The following is a 13,320-nucleotide window of genomic DNA, read 5'->3' as shown; positions in this document are numbered from 1 at the left end:
AAAAAAAAAAAAAAAAAAAGTTTCTTATAGATATTAATTTGAGTGAAATTAGTATGAACTTTCTTCATTTTGAGTTCATCAGTTATAGAATTTAGCATGTTGGAATGAAATAGTTCATTCCATAATAGCCATAAAATGAAAATGTCAAAAATTCATTTTTTTTTAATTATGTCAGTTGAAATTTATTATGTACATTAAAGATATCTGGTAGCGCAATCACAATTTTGATAACAATAAACTCCCGGACCTAATCATAAAGTTGAGAAGTCAATTTTTTTTAGCTTTAGCTTTTTATCTTTTTTTTTTTCTTTTTTTTTTTTTTATACCATATAAACTAACGCAATCCGAGTCTGTTTGGCTTTTTTTTTTATATATATATATATACATATAAAATAAAACTCTATGTTAGTTTAAAGATTTCTTGTCTTGTTTGATAAAATAGAATGCTTACCATTCACAGTATCTGTTATTGCGACGCTGTCTAGTTAATCCAGCTATTAAGCCAATAATAATAGCAAGAATAATTACACAACAAAAACAGGAAGTTAAACGTCTTGTAATTGCAAGCTTTCGATTATCTTGTGGTGAATAAAATTCAATAACACGACTTCTACTAGCTGGTTGTTCAGATAATTGCTGAATAGGAGGAGGTGGGTATGTTGCAGTCTGAGGTGGTGGTTGATAATATATTTGTCCTGGTAGATTATGCATGTTATTTGATGAAGCTGTATTTTCATAATAGGATGGAGGTGGAGCAGGTGGAGACCTAGATGCTTCATTATTATGTTGTGCTGTAGCATTTGAATGCTGCTGTGGAACTATGATAATAGAACTTCTTTTTGTAAGAAACTTTTTCTTTTTTTTTAAAAAAAAAAAAAAAAAAAAAAAAAAAAAAAAAAAAAAAAAGAAATAACAATAATCAATTATTACCTGCTTGCTGTTGCTGCAAGGAATCGTTCATATTGACTTATTTTTATTTTGTTTTAATCAAGAAAAAATAAAATATATGAATATAAATAAATGTATTTAATAAATAACAAACAAAAGAAATTAGGTAAATAATAAAGAACCCTTTTTTTTTTATTTTAAATACAAAAATAAAATAAAATAAAAAATTTATCTGAAACTTTATCTGACTTGTAATTCATCTCTTATTCAAGCAACTTCATTACAATAATATAATCGCTGTATTCTTTTAAAACAAATCAGCAAGTTACTTGAACTTAATATTATCTTGTATAGATGCTACGCTATATAAAAACTGGAAATATACCATGGGATATCAACAGTTTCAAAGAACTTGTAAATGCTAAAGAAACAATTGAACCAAAGACAATGGGTACAATAGATGCTATTTGAAATATTTATAAAAGAACATACACATTGTAGAAGAAGTTTCTATAAATTCAACTACATCTTATGTTGTCTTCTTCTCTATTATTACTCATAAAAGAAATGATATGATAGTCAGAATTTTAAGGCAAAGATAACTCTAAAAAAAAAAGGAAAGAAAAAAAAACCCGTATGCATTATAGATTTATTTATAAAGATGAATAAAATGTACTTTATTAGTTTACTCTCTTCTTGTAATTGGCCCACAAACTTTCTCGTAATTTGAACTTTTGTACTTTTCCTATATAAAATGGAAACAGTTAGTTAGTTTATTTATGAATGAGTGGCAGTTTTGTTTCCCCCCCCCTCTCCTCAAGAATAAAAAGAAAACCTTACCTGTACTATTATGTACATATATATATGCGTGTATTATATAATAAAAGCTATCAATACACGTAATCTTTGAATGACGATAGTAGGTTACTTACCTTGTTTTGGGAATATCATGAATGAAAATGATTCTGTCTGGACACTACATTTTTTTTTTGTTATTATTAAATAAGATTATAATATTAAATATTTAGTTTTATTTATATACCTTATAACCTGCTAAACACTTTCGACAATGGTTAATAACTGATCGAGCATCTAAAATTCTATTCTTTTTAAGCACAATATAGGCAACTGGTCTTTCACCCCATCTATCATCAGGACCAGCAACAATAGCGCTATCATTATCTTCTTTGTTAATCATTTTAAAACTTTATATACATATATAAAGAGCATTTACCATTCGGATATTTCATCTAGTTCAAGGATTACACTTTCAACTTCTATAGAACTAATATTTTCACCACCAGAAACAATAACATCTTTACTACGATCTACAATTTCAATAGAGCCATCAGGATGTCTAACAGCAAGGTCCCCCGTCCAGTAAACACCATTTCTAAAGGCCTTTTTAGTTTCTTCAGGATTTTTATAATATCCTCTCATCACAAGATTCCCAGTAAAGCAAATCTCACCAATCTCTTTACCATTTGGCTTTACATCTTGAGCAGTATTGACATTCAAAACTCGAACTTCATCTGAAGTAATAATATTAAATCCAGGTCTAGCCAAAAGCTTATATTGTTCTTCTTCTGTGTAATCAGATAAAGTATGATGATCATAAGTAAAGACTGCAGGTCCATAAGTTTCAGTAAGTCCATAGACTTGTGTAGGTATAAGATTCAAGGCTTCCATACGTTTAATTAATACACTCGGTAAAGCCGAACCTATCCGTATAGTTTAGTTTAGTTTTTTTTCACTTGAAAAATAAATAAATATATCTATTCTAACCTCCACTATAAGCATATACAGGATGATTTAATCGAGTAGCATCTTCATGGTTACAAATTTCATTTTGAACGGTAGGAGCACCATTGTAATGTGTAATTCCATGCTTCTTTAATAATTTCCAAATAAGTGTATAATCTATTTTATTCAACATAACTTGAGTTCCTCCTACAGCTACGATTGCCCAAGGAAATCCCCATCCTTAAGCATTAATAGATAGATGAGTTGAGTTAAATTTAGGATAAAAACCTTCTCCCCTTATTATAAATATGAATTTATTGAAGTTTTTTTTTTTTTTTTTTTTTTTTTTTTTTTTTTTTTTTTTTACCGTTACAATGAAACATGGGTAAAGTCCATAAATAGACAGTATCTACTGCGAGTTTTACATGAACAGCCATCCCAAGTGCCATCATATAGGCTCCACGAAAGGATACCATGACGCCCTTTGGTTTACCCGTAGAACCAGATGTATAATTAATTGAAATAAGATCATTTTCATCGCGAGATCTTGGTAAGTCATTCCATGATAAACGTTTATCAGTATTTGATAATAATATTTCGTAAGGATCTGTATTAGGATCATTTGAATCAGCTACCTGAATTAACTTGACAGATGATCTGATCTTTTCCGTGACTCTATTTAGTAACTCCTGCTGTACAATCAGTACCGATACACCTGAATGCTCACTGACATACTCTATTTCCTTTGCAGCAAGCTTTGTATTCATAGGTACTGTTATGGCACCAATAGCAGGTACAGCATATTGTGCTTCTATAAAAGATGGAATATTCTGACAAAGAATACCAACACGATCACCTGGTTTAACGTTAAAAGTATGAATGAGTACATTTGCAAGTGCTCTAACTCTTTCAGAGAATTGTAAATAACTATATGATTGTTCTCGATGAATAATGGCTGTTTTATGAGTATGCACCATAGCACTTCGTAAAAGAAAACTCAAAGGATCTAATTTTGATACATATGGTACCTCGTCTGATTTTCTATTCATGTGTACTATATTATAACGTTACTTTTTTTTTTCTTTCTTTTTCTTTTTGCTAGTTAAAGCATGCTTTTAAGATTTTACATGTTTCAAAGTGAGGCTTATCATTTGGATTAAGATGATGTTTAATTACTTCTAATCTTCTGCTTGGTGTAGTCATCTCTCTTTTATTTTATTTTATTTTGTATGTATGTATTCAAAGAGGAAAAAAAAAAAGAAAATAGACTTATCAAATATTTATAAAATGAGTTTTAAGTTCTGATTTCCCACATTATGTACGACAGCAATCAATGATTTTGCTTATATTACCCCTATAAATCTGCATCTCCCCACATTTTCCTTTCTAGTTTAAGGTTAATATATCATCATGTTAAAGGAAGGTGACCGCTCTTTTCTTGATATCTAATCTATATTATATGAATATTGCATTTAAAGATATACATTATTGCTTCTTGATTTTGACCTTCTTTGTATAGTTGTTGTTATCTGATGCAAAATTTCTACTTTTTAAGTTTATAACGTCGAATAAACCATAGAATTTGCTTAATAGATGAATACTTGATATACTTGGAATGCTTGTTTCTTTGATGAGATAAAAAAAAAAAAAAAAAAAAAAAAAAAAAAAAAAAAAAAAAAAAAAAAAAAGAACGGATAAATGGAAAGAGAATAAAGTCTCAGAATACATTAGGTATATCTTTTATCCAATACTTTTAGGAGATATACCATCAACATTTAGAAAGAATATAAGAATTTTTATTCATTTGTAAAGAGTTTTTAGCTTGTTGCATACTCTTGAAAAAAAAAACCACACAATATAATAATCTGCTCGACTTATGATTTCTTTGACATTTTTGATGGTAAAGTTCTTATTAGTATTATTAGCGTTCTATTTAAGCCTTTATTATTAAAATTTGGCCTCTATTTTAAACTCTTTAATTACTATTAGCAAACTATGGTCGTGTTTCAAATACTATTGTAGCGAAAAAATAAAAATCGTCCAAGATATAACCAGAAATTACATTACAGTAGGGACAGAAGTAAAGGTATATACATATATAGTATAAATACACATAGATCTAATTCAGGACATTAGGATAGGATAGTAGAGTTTAGCTATACCTGTTTAATATATATACAAAAAAAAAGGGTATTATTATATAATAAGGTGATTCCGGTAAACGGTTTTTTATTGGCAACGATATTAAGCATTACAACAACACGCTATTTACTAAAAAATCTAAATCAAAATTTCCAAAAATGTATAAAATTTAATATAAATTATATATTATATCCTGGTATATTCAGCAACGTGTCTCCAAAAAAGAAATAAAAATACCTGCTATATACATGTAAAAAAAAAAAAAAAAATACATACCACCCCCACAAGGTATTTTACAAAGGTAGTCATTTTTATTGTTTGTATTCTCACATATTTCAAAAAAAACAAGTCTTTTACCATAAAATAAAAGGTACAAAAAAAAAAAAATTAGGAGCCTTTTATTTACACGATCGCTCATTATGTCTCAAATGTCATAACACACGATGTTTCTACGCTTTTCTTTTCTTTTCTTTACTTTTTTTTTATTAAAGAAAAAAAAATAATTGATAATGTCTTTTTAGTTAACTTCGTTACTGGTCTATGCTTCTTTATAATTATTTATTTCAATATAAAAGCTTATGGTTTCTTTTATAAGAAAAATAAGTTAAAAAAAAAAAAATTAGTGCACGCGGGTTGCTAGTTTTAAAATAAAGGGAATTATTAAAACCTGTCTGAAAATAAATATTATAAAAATAGAGCTTATTGCTACTACTCTTTAGTTCTTAAAATAAATAAATAAATAAATATATTTCTTTTTTCTTTTTTATTTTTATTCTTTTTTATTTTTATTCTTATTTATTTTTATTTTTTTTATTTTTATTTTTTTTATTTTTTTATTTTTATTTTTTTTATTTTTATTTTTTTATTTTTATTTTTTTTATTTTTATTTTTTTTATTTTTATTTTTTTTATTTTTATTTTTTTATCTTTTTATTTATTTTTACTTCATTTTCAATATATCCAATATCATGTTAGTAGAAAGTGAGCCCTTAAAATCATCATCAGCTTCTTCAAGATCACTTCCAATTATGGGTTTAGAGTCATACCCACCCTTGTTACGCAAAAAAACAAGCGAAAGTGATCGATCTATGATGGCAGTAACAAAAACAGAAAATTATGCCTCAGAAAAGGAACTTGTAGAAACAAACGAAAATGCGAAAAAACCATCATCAACTCATTCTAGATCAAGGTCAATTACTTCATTATTTACACGACAAAGAAGGCCCTCTATTACGAGAACTCATTCTCAACTATCAATTCCTGACATTATGACTTCAAGTAAAGCAAAGTCTAAACCACTAATCAAATTTATCAGTTTTTTCCCTTTAAAATCTAATAACAAATCATCCTCTTCTCTGTCACCAAAATCTACACTTTCTGAGAAATCGTTAGAATTTGAAGCTTTATTAGAACAATATCCATCGCGAACGATTAAAACAAGTCTTACTCCATGCACTGCCGCTTAAATCTAGGGAAGAAATAATAAAAAATTTCTTGTACAGATGTGCATGTAGAATTAAATAAAAAGCTGGAACTTTTTATGATTCATAATAGCAATAAAATACTCTTTACATAATATAATAATAATAAATAATAAACATTTTTGCCCCTTTTTCTTTTAATATGTATACTCTATCTTTTTTTTTTCTTGCTTTTCTGCAAGTATAAAATACAATAAACTATCATCGTCTTTTTCTTTTTTCAATGCACATTTGTTATAGGGCCTCTTACTGCGTTCTAGTTTATCTGACTAACCTGTCGCAAATTGAAAAATAATGATTCAAAATTATTAAAATTGTACATATAAGAAAATATTATAAATTAAATGCATATAATATGCACTTATTATTTGACATCATTTTTCTGAGTATCTTTTTTATATCAGCATCACTCTTTCTCCTAGTAACTTTCATGGTTGAACGTTAAAGAAAAAAAAAGTATAATGACCTGAATCGACTATAAATAGAGCATATTAAACACATCATGTACGTTTCTTCATTATACTAGTTACAGCAATAACAAAGGTAATAGTCGTATGATAGAGGTTTATTCTTCATACCTTCTTAGCAAGATATGCTTAATTGCTTAAGAACGGCAATTTATACAGATGTGTATGCATATTACATTTTTTTTTTTTTTTTTTTTACTCATCATTTTACTATTTATATTTAATGTCTAAAACATATTACTTGACTACTCAATATGATTATAAATTTGCTTTATATGCCAAGAAAATAGAATTACTGTCCTGTCCTGTTATTCCTCCACAGACTTGGCTCTAACTCTATTGTATGTATACAAATAGTTAACTTTATATTTAATAGACTTGGAATAGCTCTGTTTTTGAAAGACACAATCAAAAAAAAAAAAAATTAAAAGCAAGTGACACATTAAAACTCTTTGTGTATGTCAAGAAAATGAATATAGGAAATGCAAGAATATTTGGACAAGAAGATGACCTCTATTATTTAATTGTTTAGAAAAACTAGAATATATGAAACCTCTACTCATGTAATCAATATTACATATTGTCATACTTACCTTTCTGCTTTATAATACACTTGTTTTGTGTCTCGTCTTTTAATAATGCATTGTAAATGTGTATACGAAGTTGAAATAGCTTACAAGTAGGTACGCTGCTAAAATAATAATAACAATAGCAATAAATATTTGCAAATGTTCCATGGACACATAGAATTCCACAAGATAAAAAAAAACAAAAAACAAATAATGACGTTATGCAAAGTACGCTTACAAAATAATGTGATGTAAAAGACATTTGCAAATAAATATTTTTTTTTTGTCTTGATATGACACTCTTTTATGTAAAGCATATATTTTTATGAATGAAAGGGCTCTTTATTATGTTGTATTATAGCTTAAATATTTTCAAACTATAATAATAAAGGACGTAAAACTAGATTTAGAATCATATCCAAAGGCACACATAAAAAAAAAAATATTAATACAATGACATAAAAGACAAAAGAAACATAAATTAAGATTCCGTGGAATGATCGATCAAGGTAATACACATGCATGCCTTCCATGGCATAAGTATAATTTCAAACTTGGTAATAGTATCAGATATTAACTTTTGAAACAAGAAAATAAAAGTGTTAGTTCTTATCATTTAGATAGACATGTGTATAAAAAAAAGCCTTCTTATATAATAATCACAAGCCCATAAACATATAATATTTGTTTTATCATAATTTACTTTCAAAATACCCTATTATATTATGATACTTACCTTCTTAGTCTCTAAAAAAAAAGCTATAAGATATTAATATATAGCGTTCGTGATATGTAAAGTCTAGATATAGATTAATAGCTATTATACAGTGTAATTATATATCTTTAAATCCCCAAATATATTCATAAAACAACAACAACAACAAAAAAAAGAAAAGAAATGAATAAAGAGTCCATAAGAATCAATGTCTTTATCAATCGTTTATTTTTTTTTTTTATTTTCTTACTTTCCTTTGCTTCATATGAAATCATGAATAATGAGACAAACTAGTTTGTTCAAGTGTTTGACTTGATACTCGGAATCAATTTGTTTGTTATTCACACAAACATTGATAACAAAAGGCTATCTAGACTGTATAGCATATTTTTTTTTATTTCAGCTGACCTAAAGAGTATAGAAGACGAAAAAGTAAAAAAAAAAAAAAAAAAAAAAAAAAAAAAAAAAAAAAAAAAAAAAAAAAAAAATATTATTATTATTATTATTACTTAAGGATTATGCATTTGATTATATGATCATGTAGTATAAAATGGTTACTATAATAATCATGTAATACCGTTGAATACTAATATAGCAAAAAATAAGTTTATTTCGAGTTACACATTTTCAAAAATTTGACCCTGAAGTAAGTAGCATTAAAATATGGTAATTGGTCCCTAAAAAAAAGTTACCTTTTTTTTTGGCCCTGAATTCAAAATTCTCATGATAACAACATTCAATTTAATATAAAAAGGAACTTCAAGAACACGATTTCATCTTCTTCTTTTTTTTCATTATACAACAAATATATACATTTATACACATTTCCATTTTAAATTCAAGACAATGAAGCTTAGTACTATCTTAGTCTCAATTACTGCTGCCGCTTTTTGTTTGTTGGATATTTCATCTGCTAAACCTGTCGGTCTTGCTGCTCGGGCTGCTCCTTCTAACAAGGTTTTAGTAGGGTAAGTTATCCTACACAATTAAGAAAAAAAATAAACTTAATTATATACATATATAGTTACTTTCCGAATTGGCTTTATGGACGATATACTCCATCTAAGATTGATTTCTCCAAGTATACTCATGTTTATTATGCTTTTGCTGTTCAAAACACAGATACTACTCCAACCTGGCAAGACAGTGGTGTTTTTGATGGTAAGTAGAAGGGATCCTATAGTAGTCTCTTTTACACAGAAACTAAATGTCTTTTTTTTTCTTTTTTTTTTTATATAAATACAGATTACGTTCAATATGGATTTCCTAAACTCATTTCATTGGCACATGCTGCAGGTACTAAAGTGATGGCTAGTGTTGGTGGTTGGTCTGGTTCGACTCAATTTTCTCCTATGGCAGCATCTGAATCAAAACGTGCAGCTTGGATTAAATGGAACATTGATTTTATCACAAAATACAATACAGATGGTGTTGATATTGATTGGGAATACCCAAATGGGGTGGGTCCTGGTTGTAATGCTGTCAGTAATGACGATGTTGCTAATCTTCAAACGCTTATCAAGGAACTTCGTACGGCTTTGAATTCTAATTTCCCTAATGACTACAAGGAGATAACAATGGCTGTTCATAATACCCCCTTTGGTGGCGCTACACCAGTTACGGATGTCTCGGGTTTTGTCCCTTATGTTGATCGTTTTCATGTCATGACATTTGATGTCAATGGTGCCTGGAACTCGACAAGTGGTCCAAATGCTCCATTACATAATACCCCAGGTTGGGGTTACCCCGCTGGTCTCGTAGAAGGTATTGAAAGTTGGAAAGCCGCTGGTGTCCCTTATAACAAGATGGCTGCAGGTATACCCTTTTATGGTCGTTCTCAAACTTTGCTTGTCTCTGATATACCCACAACTCAATACAATCCTGCAGTCGCTTCTAATCCTCCAAAGGGTGATTCTCTGGATGGCCCTTGGACAAATCCTTACTGTTCAAAGGAATCATCCTCATTTTCTGGTGTCTGGAGATGGACTAACATGCGTTCTGAGGGTATTCTCTCCTCTCCTACTACTGCCGCTTCCCCTTGGATCCGTAATTTTGATAAACATACTCAAACACCTTGGTTATATAACCCTAGTACAAAGGTCTTTATCTCCTATGATGATCCTAGCTCTCTTCAAATCAAGACTCAATATGCACTTAATACAGGTCTAGCTGGTTTTTTCGTTTGGTCTATTGAACAAGATAATGGTGAACTTCTTGCTGCCATTGCTCCTATACTCTCTAATAATCCTAGTCCTACTCCCATCACATCTACCCTTTCTTCTTCTCCCTCTTCCTCCTCCTCTTCTTCTGTTACTACAATAATATCAAGGACTACATCTTCTAATGCTCCTACTTCTACCTCTTCTACCAATTGTAGTTCTAATCCTCCATGGTCTCCTAGTCTTGTCTATACCGGAGGCACTACTGTCTCTTATAATGGTAAGATCTATAAGGCTCAATGGTGGACTCAAAATGAACGTCCTACTGATAATCCATGGGGTGTTTGGAAACTAATTGGTTCCTGCACATAAACATACTCTAATTTTTACTTGTATTTTTTATTTTTTCGATTCACTTTTTTTCTCTTTCTCTTTTTTATTATTATACACATATTTATTTATAAATAAAATCTTATCTATTATCGTCCTTTTTCTTTTTTTTTTTTAAATGGGAATGTATTATAAATAAATTTTTATTTTTGTTTTGTTTTGTTTTTTGTATGTATACAATTTTTTTTTAAACACCTAAAAGAAGTCTTCTAGGATCTTCAACAAGTTCCTTGATTCTAACCAAGAATGTAACAGCTTCACGACCATCAACAAGTCTATGGTCATAAGTAAGGGCAACATACATCATAGGACGGATTTCAACCTAAAAAAAAAAAAAAATAGAATATTAAAAAATTGTTGTCCTTTTACACTTCAAAAAAAATAATAATATCTACCTTTCCATTAATAGCAATAGGTCTTTCTTTAATAGAATGCATACCCAAGATTGCAGTTTGAGGCAAGTTAATAATAGGTGTACCCATTAGTGATCCAAAGACACCACCGTTAGAAATCGTGAATGTGCCACCCGCCATATCTTCAATAGTAATTTTATTATCACGGGCCTTTTTTTTTTTTAACAATATTAAATATTAAATATTTAAATCATATCTCTATCTTCTTTTACTTGTTATTACCTTTTTACCAAGTTCAGCAATTGTCTTTTCAATATCAACAAATCCCATGTCCTCCACATTTCTCAAGACAGGCGTGACAAGACCCTTAGGTGTTGAGACAGCAACACTCATATCAACATAGTCATGGTATACAATTTCATTGCCATCAATAGATGCATTCACAGCAGGAATTTCTTCCAATGCAACAGCGGCAGCTTTAACAAAGGCAGACATGAAACCCAATTTTACGCCATGCTTCTTGATAACTGCGTCCTTATACTCGGATCGTAAATTCATCAAGTTCGTCATATCAATTTCGTTAAAGGTAGTTAATGAAGCAGCGGTATCTTGAGATTGCTTTAAACGTTCTGCAATTCGAAGACGCATACGATTCATTTTGACACGTGTTTCGTTACGATTACCATATATCTTTTCATTTGAGACAGAGGTAGATGAGGAAGAGGCGGCAGGCTTAGGAGTAGCAGGTGCTTCTTGTTTCTTTGGCTCTGCCTTCTTTGGCTCTTCCTTCTTTGGCTCTTCTATCTTGGGTTCTTCCTTCTTGGATTCTTGTTCTATAGGTTTTGATACTCTTTCCTTTTTGGTAGGGGCAGCACCTATATTTTATGCCATATTATTGAATCATTCATATATATATATAAGAACTCTTTCCTCCCCTCCATGAAATATCATTTCTACAAACCTTCTTTAGGTGCTTCACCAATTTCTAATTTAAAGAAATCAGCACCAACAGCAACAGTGTCTTCTTCTTGTGCATATACTTCAACAATGGTTCCTGATGCAGGAGAATTGACAGTAACATCAATTTTATCAGTTTCAATAGTAGCTACTTCTTCATCTTGTTTAACAAAATCACCAACCTCTAAATAAAAAAATTCCATTTAATACTTGCAATTTTTTTTTATATTAATAATTTATTCTCATACTTACGCTTAACCCATTGCTTAAGAGTGCCTTCAGAGATAGACTCCGCCATTTGAGGAACTTTAACGACTTTATCAGCTGGAAAAGAAAAAAAAAAAAAGCCCAAATAAGTTAATAATATTATTCTTTCCCCACATACATTGTCTATACACTAATGAATACCATAAGTTCTAATTTGATTCATGAAAAGACCTTTTTGAAGTATATTGGATTTCCTAATTATTATTATTTTTAAGATCACATTGTCTTTTTCCTCTCTCCCTCTGTTTTTTTTTTCGGTGTGCTTCTATTTTACCTTGAATCAGTATATAAAGCTGCAGGAACCTGAATGTGTAAATTTCTAACTTGAGAAACATGACGCAATGCAGACACATTTGAAAGGCGAGCTAGTTTAAAAGCGAGTGGCGACACACGAGAGTATTGCATTATATATGTATGTATATGTGTGTATATAAATATTTATAAAATTGAAAGAAATAATAGTGGGGGATAGAGAGGGGGAAAAAAATAAATAAATAAATAATGAAAACTGTTTATTTGGAGGGCCAATGCCGGGTTAGAAAATAGCGGAAACCCAAAATCCTAAAATTTTCGGGATATTATTTTAACGCGCTCAACGCCCCCCCCTCCCTCGTTCTCTCTTCCTTCATTATATTAGTAGGTGATGTCAATTTATTCTTTCCCTCCTTTTTTAGAATAATTTTGGAAATATATTAAAAAAAAAATAAAAAAAATAAAAAAAAACTTGTAGCTTTTTCTTCTTCAAGTTGATCAATTCTTACAAGGACACCTAATTTAACTAGAATAAAAAGAAGGTATAAACGGGACCCTTGTTGAATTCTTTACTGCATAGAGCGGAATTTCCTTTTTTTTTTTAATTTTATATTTATATCCGGATGATTCCGTTTAATAGCCTCATCACAAAAAAAAATGTGGGGAAATTTGCTGTTGATACACAATAATAACGACAAAAATCATTCTTTATTTCTCTATTTTCTTTTCAATTTGTACAAAGGGGAGTAAAAAATACTTTCAATTTTCTCTGCTATTATCCTCATCTCTTTCACAAGTTAAATAGTTAATAGTGAATTTGTTAGATTTTCTTTTTACAACCTACAGCATTAAATAGTTCTATATTACGTAAGACTAGCTTAAACTTCCTTCTATTGGTTCCATTTTTTTTTATATATATAACAGACGTCAAAATTAAA

The 13,320-nt window shown here is 29.4% G+C and overlaps 5 protein-coding genes across 5 annotated transcripts; 2 read left to right on the top strand and 3 right to left on the bottom strand.

Moving 5' to 3' along the window:
• Nucleotides 1–158: 158 nt before the first annotated feature.
• BX663DRAFT_513522 (uncharacterized protein) lies at nucleotides 159–1,065 on the bottom strand. Its single transcript, XM_051528163.1, has 4 exons — nucleotides 931–1,065; nucleotides 452–832; nucleotides 327–358; nucleotides 159–247 (listed from the first exon to the last, which is right to left on the bottom strand). Exons 2-4 carry the CDS (start codon nucleotides 709–711, stop codon nucleotides 195–197), a joined length of 345 nt encoding a protein of 114 aa, XP_051381627.1. The 5' UTR covers nucleotides 712–832; nucleotides 931–1,065; the 3' UTR covers nucleotides 159–194.
• A 429-nt stretch (nucleotides 1,066–1,494) lies between these two features.
• On the bottom strand, nucleotides 1,495–3,862 carry BX663DRAFT_513518 (uncharacterized protein). The gene is made up of 7 exons (XM_051528162.1): nucleotides 3,759–3,862; nucleotides 2,999–3,685; nucleotides 2,674–2,871; nucleotides 2,123–2,609; nucleotides 1,931–2,060; nucleotides 1,821–1,864; nucleotides 1,495–1,638 (listed from the first exon to the last, which is right to left on the bottom strand). Exons 1-7 carry the CDS (start codon nucleotides 3,832–3,834, stop codon nucleotides 1,569–1,571), a joined length of 1,692 nt encoding a protein of 563 aa, XP_051381626.1. The 5' UTR covers nucleotides 3,835–3,862; the 3' UTR covers nucleotides 1,495–1,568.
• A 1,797-nt stretch (nucleotides 3,863–5,659) lies between these two features.
• Nucleotides 5,660–6,379, top strand: BX663DRAFT_513515 (uncharacterized protein). Its single transcript, XM_051528161.1, has one exon. It carries the CDS (start codon nucleotides 5,741–5,743, stop codon nucleotides 6,236–6,238), a length of 498 nt encoding a protein of 165 aa, XP_051381625.1. The 5' UTR covers nucleotides 5,660–5,740; the 3' UTR covers nucleotides 6,239–6,379.
• Nucleotides 6,380–8,816: 2,437 nt separating this feature from the next.
• On the top strand, nucleotides 8,817–10,656 carry BX663DRAFT_474800 (glycoside hydrolase superfamily). The gene is made up of 3 exons (XM_051524232.1): nucleotides 8,817–8,972; nucleotides 9,029–9,165; nucleotides 9,250–10,656. Exons 1-3 carry the CDS (start codon nucleotides 8,851–8,853, stop codon nucleotides 10,533–10,535), a joined length of 1,545 nt encoding a protein of 514 aa, XP_051381624.1. The 5' UTR covers nucleotides 8,817–8,850; the 3' UTR covers nucleotides 10,536–10,656.
• Nucleotides 10,652–12,600, bottom strand: BX663DRAFT_513508 (dihydrolipoyllysine-residue succinyltransferase E2 component). Its single transcript, XM_051528160.1, has 7 exons — nucleotides 12,405–12,600; nucleotides 12,272–12,324; nucleotides 12,116–12,187; nucleotides 11,868–12,047; nucleotides 11,189–11,781; nucleotides 10,949–11,116; nucleotides 10,652–10,875 (listed from the first exon to the last, which is right to left on the bottom strand). The coding sequence occupies exons 1-7, from the start codon at nucleotides 12,533–12,535 to the stop codon at nucleotides 10,741–10,743; spliced, it is 1,332 nt and encodes a 443-aa protein (XP_051381623.1). The 5' UTR covers nucleotides 12,536–12,600; the 3' UTR covers nucleotides 10,652–10,740.
• Between the last annotated feature and the right edge of the window lie 720 nt (nucleotides 12,601–13,320).

This window comes from Cokeromyces recurvatus, assembly GCF_025118155.1.
Source record: "Cokeromyces recurvatus strain NRRL 2243 chromosome Unknown BX663scaffold_17, whole genome shotgun sequence".
Taxonomy (NCBI): domain Eukaryota; kingdom Fungi; phylum Mucoromycota; class Mucoromycetes; order Mucorales; family Mucoraceae; genus Cokeromyces; species Cokeromyces recurvatus.
This window is presented reverse-complemented; position numbering and strand designations above follow the sequence as displayed.

What these genes read in the sequence shown, in the direction of transcription:
- BX663DRAFT_513508 (XM_051528160.1), bottom strand. Translation starts at nt 12,535, where the DNA reads ATGCAATACTCTCGTGTGTCGCCACTCGCTTTTAAACTAGCTCGCCTT. An exon ending in GCTTTATATACTGATTCAAG is followed by an intron (nt 12,325 to 12,404) that starts GTAAAATAGAAG and finishes AATAATAATTAG; the next exon opens with GAAATCCAATATACTTCAAA. An exon ending in TCTTAAGCAATGGGTTAAGC is followed by an intron (nt 12,048 to 12,115) that starts GTAAGTATGAGA and finishes TTTTTTATTTAG; the next exon opens with AGGTTGGTGATTTTGTTAAA.
- BX663DRAFT_513522 (XM_051528163.1), bottom strand. Translation starts at nt 711, where the DNA reads ATGCATAATCTACCAGGACAAATATATTATCAACCACCACCTCAGACT. An exon ending in AATAACAGATACTGTGAATG is followed by an intron (nt 359 to 451) that starts GTAAGCATTCTA and finishes TAAAAAAAAAAG; the next exon opens with CCAAACAGACTCGGATTGCG. An exon ending in GGATTGCGTTAGTTTATATG is followed by an intron (nt 248 to 326) that starts GTATAAAAAAAA and finishes CTTTATGATTAG; the next exon opens with GTCCGGGAGTTTATTGTTAT.
- BX663DRAFT_513515 (XM_051528161.1), top strand. Translation starts at nt 5,741, where the DNA reads ATGTTAGTAGAAAGTGAGCCCTTAAAATCATCATCAGCTTCTTCAAGA.
- BX663DRAFT_474800 (XM_051524232.1), top strand. Translation starts at nt 8,851, where the DNA reads ATGAAGCTTAGTACTATCTTAGTCTCAATTACTGCTGCCGCTTTTTGT. An exon ending in TCTAACAAGGTTTTAGTAGG is followed by an intron (nt 8,973 to 9,028) that starts GTAAGTTATCCT and finishes ATACATATATAG; the next exon opens with TTACTTTCCGAATTGGCTTT. An exon ending in AGACAGTGGTGTTTTTGATG is followed by an intron (nt 9,166 to 9,249) that starts GTAAGTAGAAGG and finishes ATATAAATACAG; the next exon opens with ATTACGTTCAATATGGATTT.
- BX663DRAFT_513518 (XM_051528162.1), bottom strand. Translation starts at nt 3,834, where the DNA reads ATGACTACACCAAGCAGAAGATTAGAAGTAATTAAACATCATCTTAAT. An exon ending in ACCCATGTTTCATTGTAACG is followed by an intron (nt 2,872 to 2,998) that starts GTAAAAAAAAAA and finishes TTAATGCTTAAG; the next exon opens with GATGGGGATTTCCTTGGGCA. An exon ending in CATGATATTCCCAAAACAAG is followed by an intron (nt 1,639 to 1,820) that starts GTAAGTAACCTA and finishes GTTTCCATTTTA; the next exon opens with TATAGGAAAAGTACAAAAGT.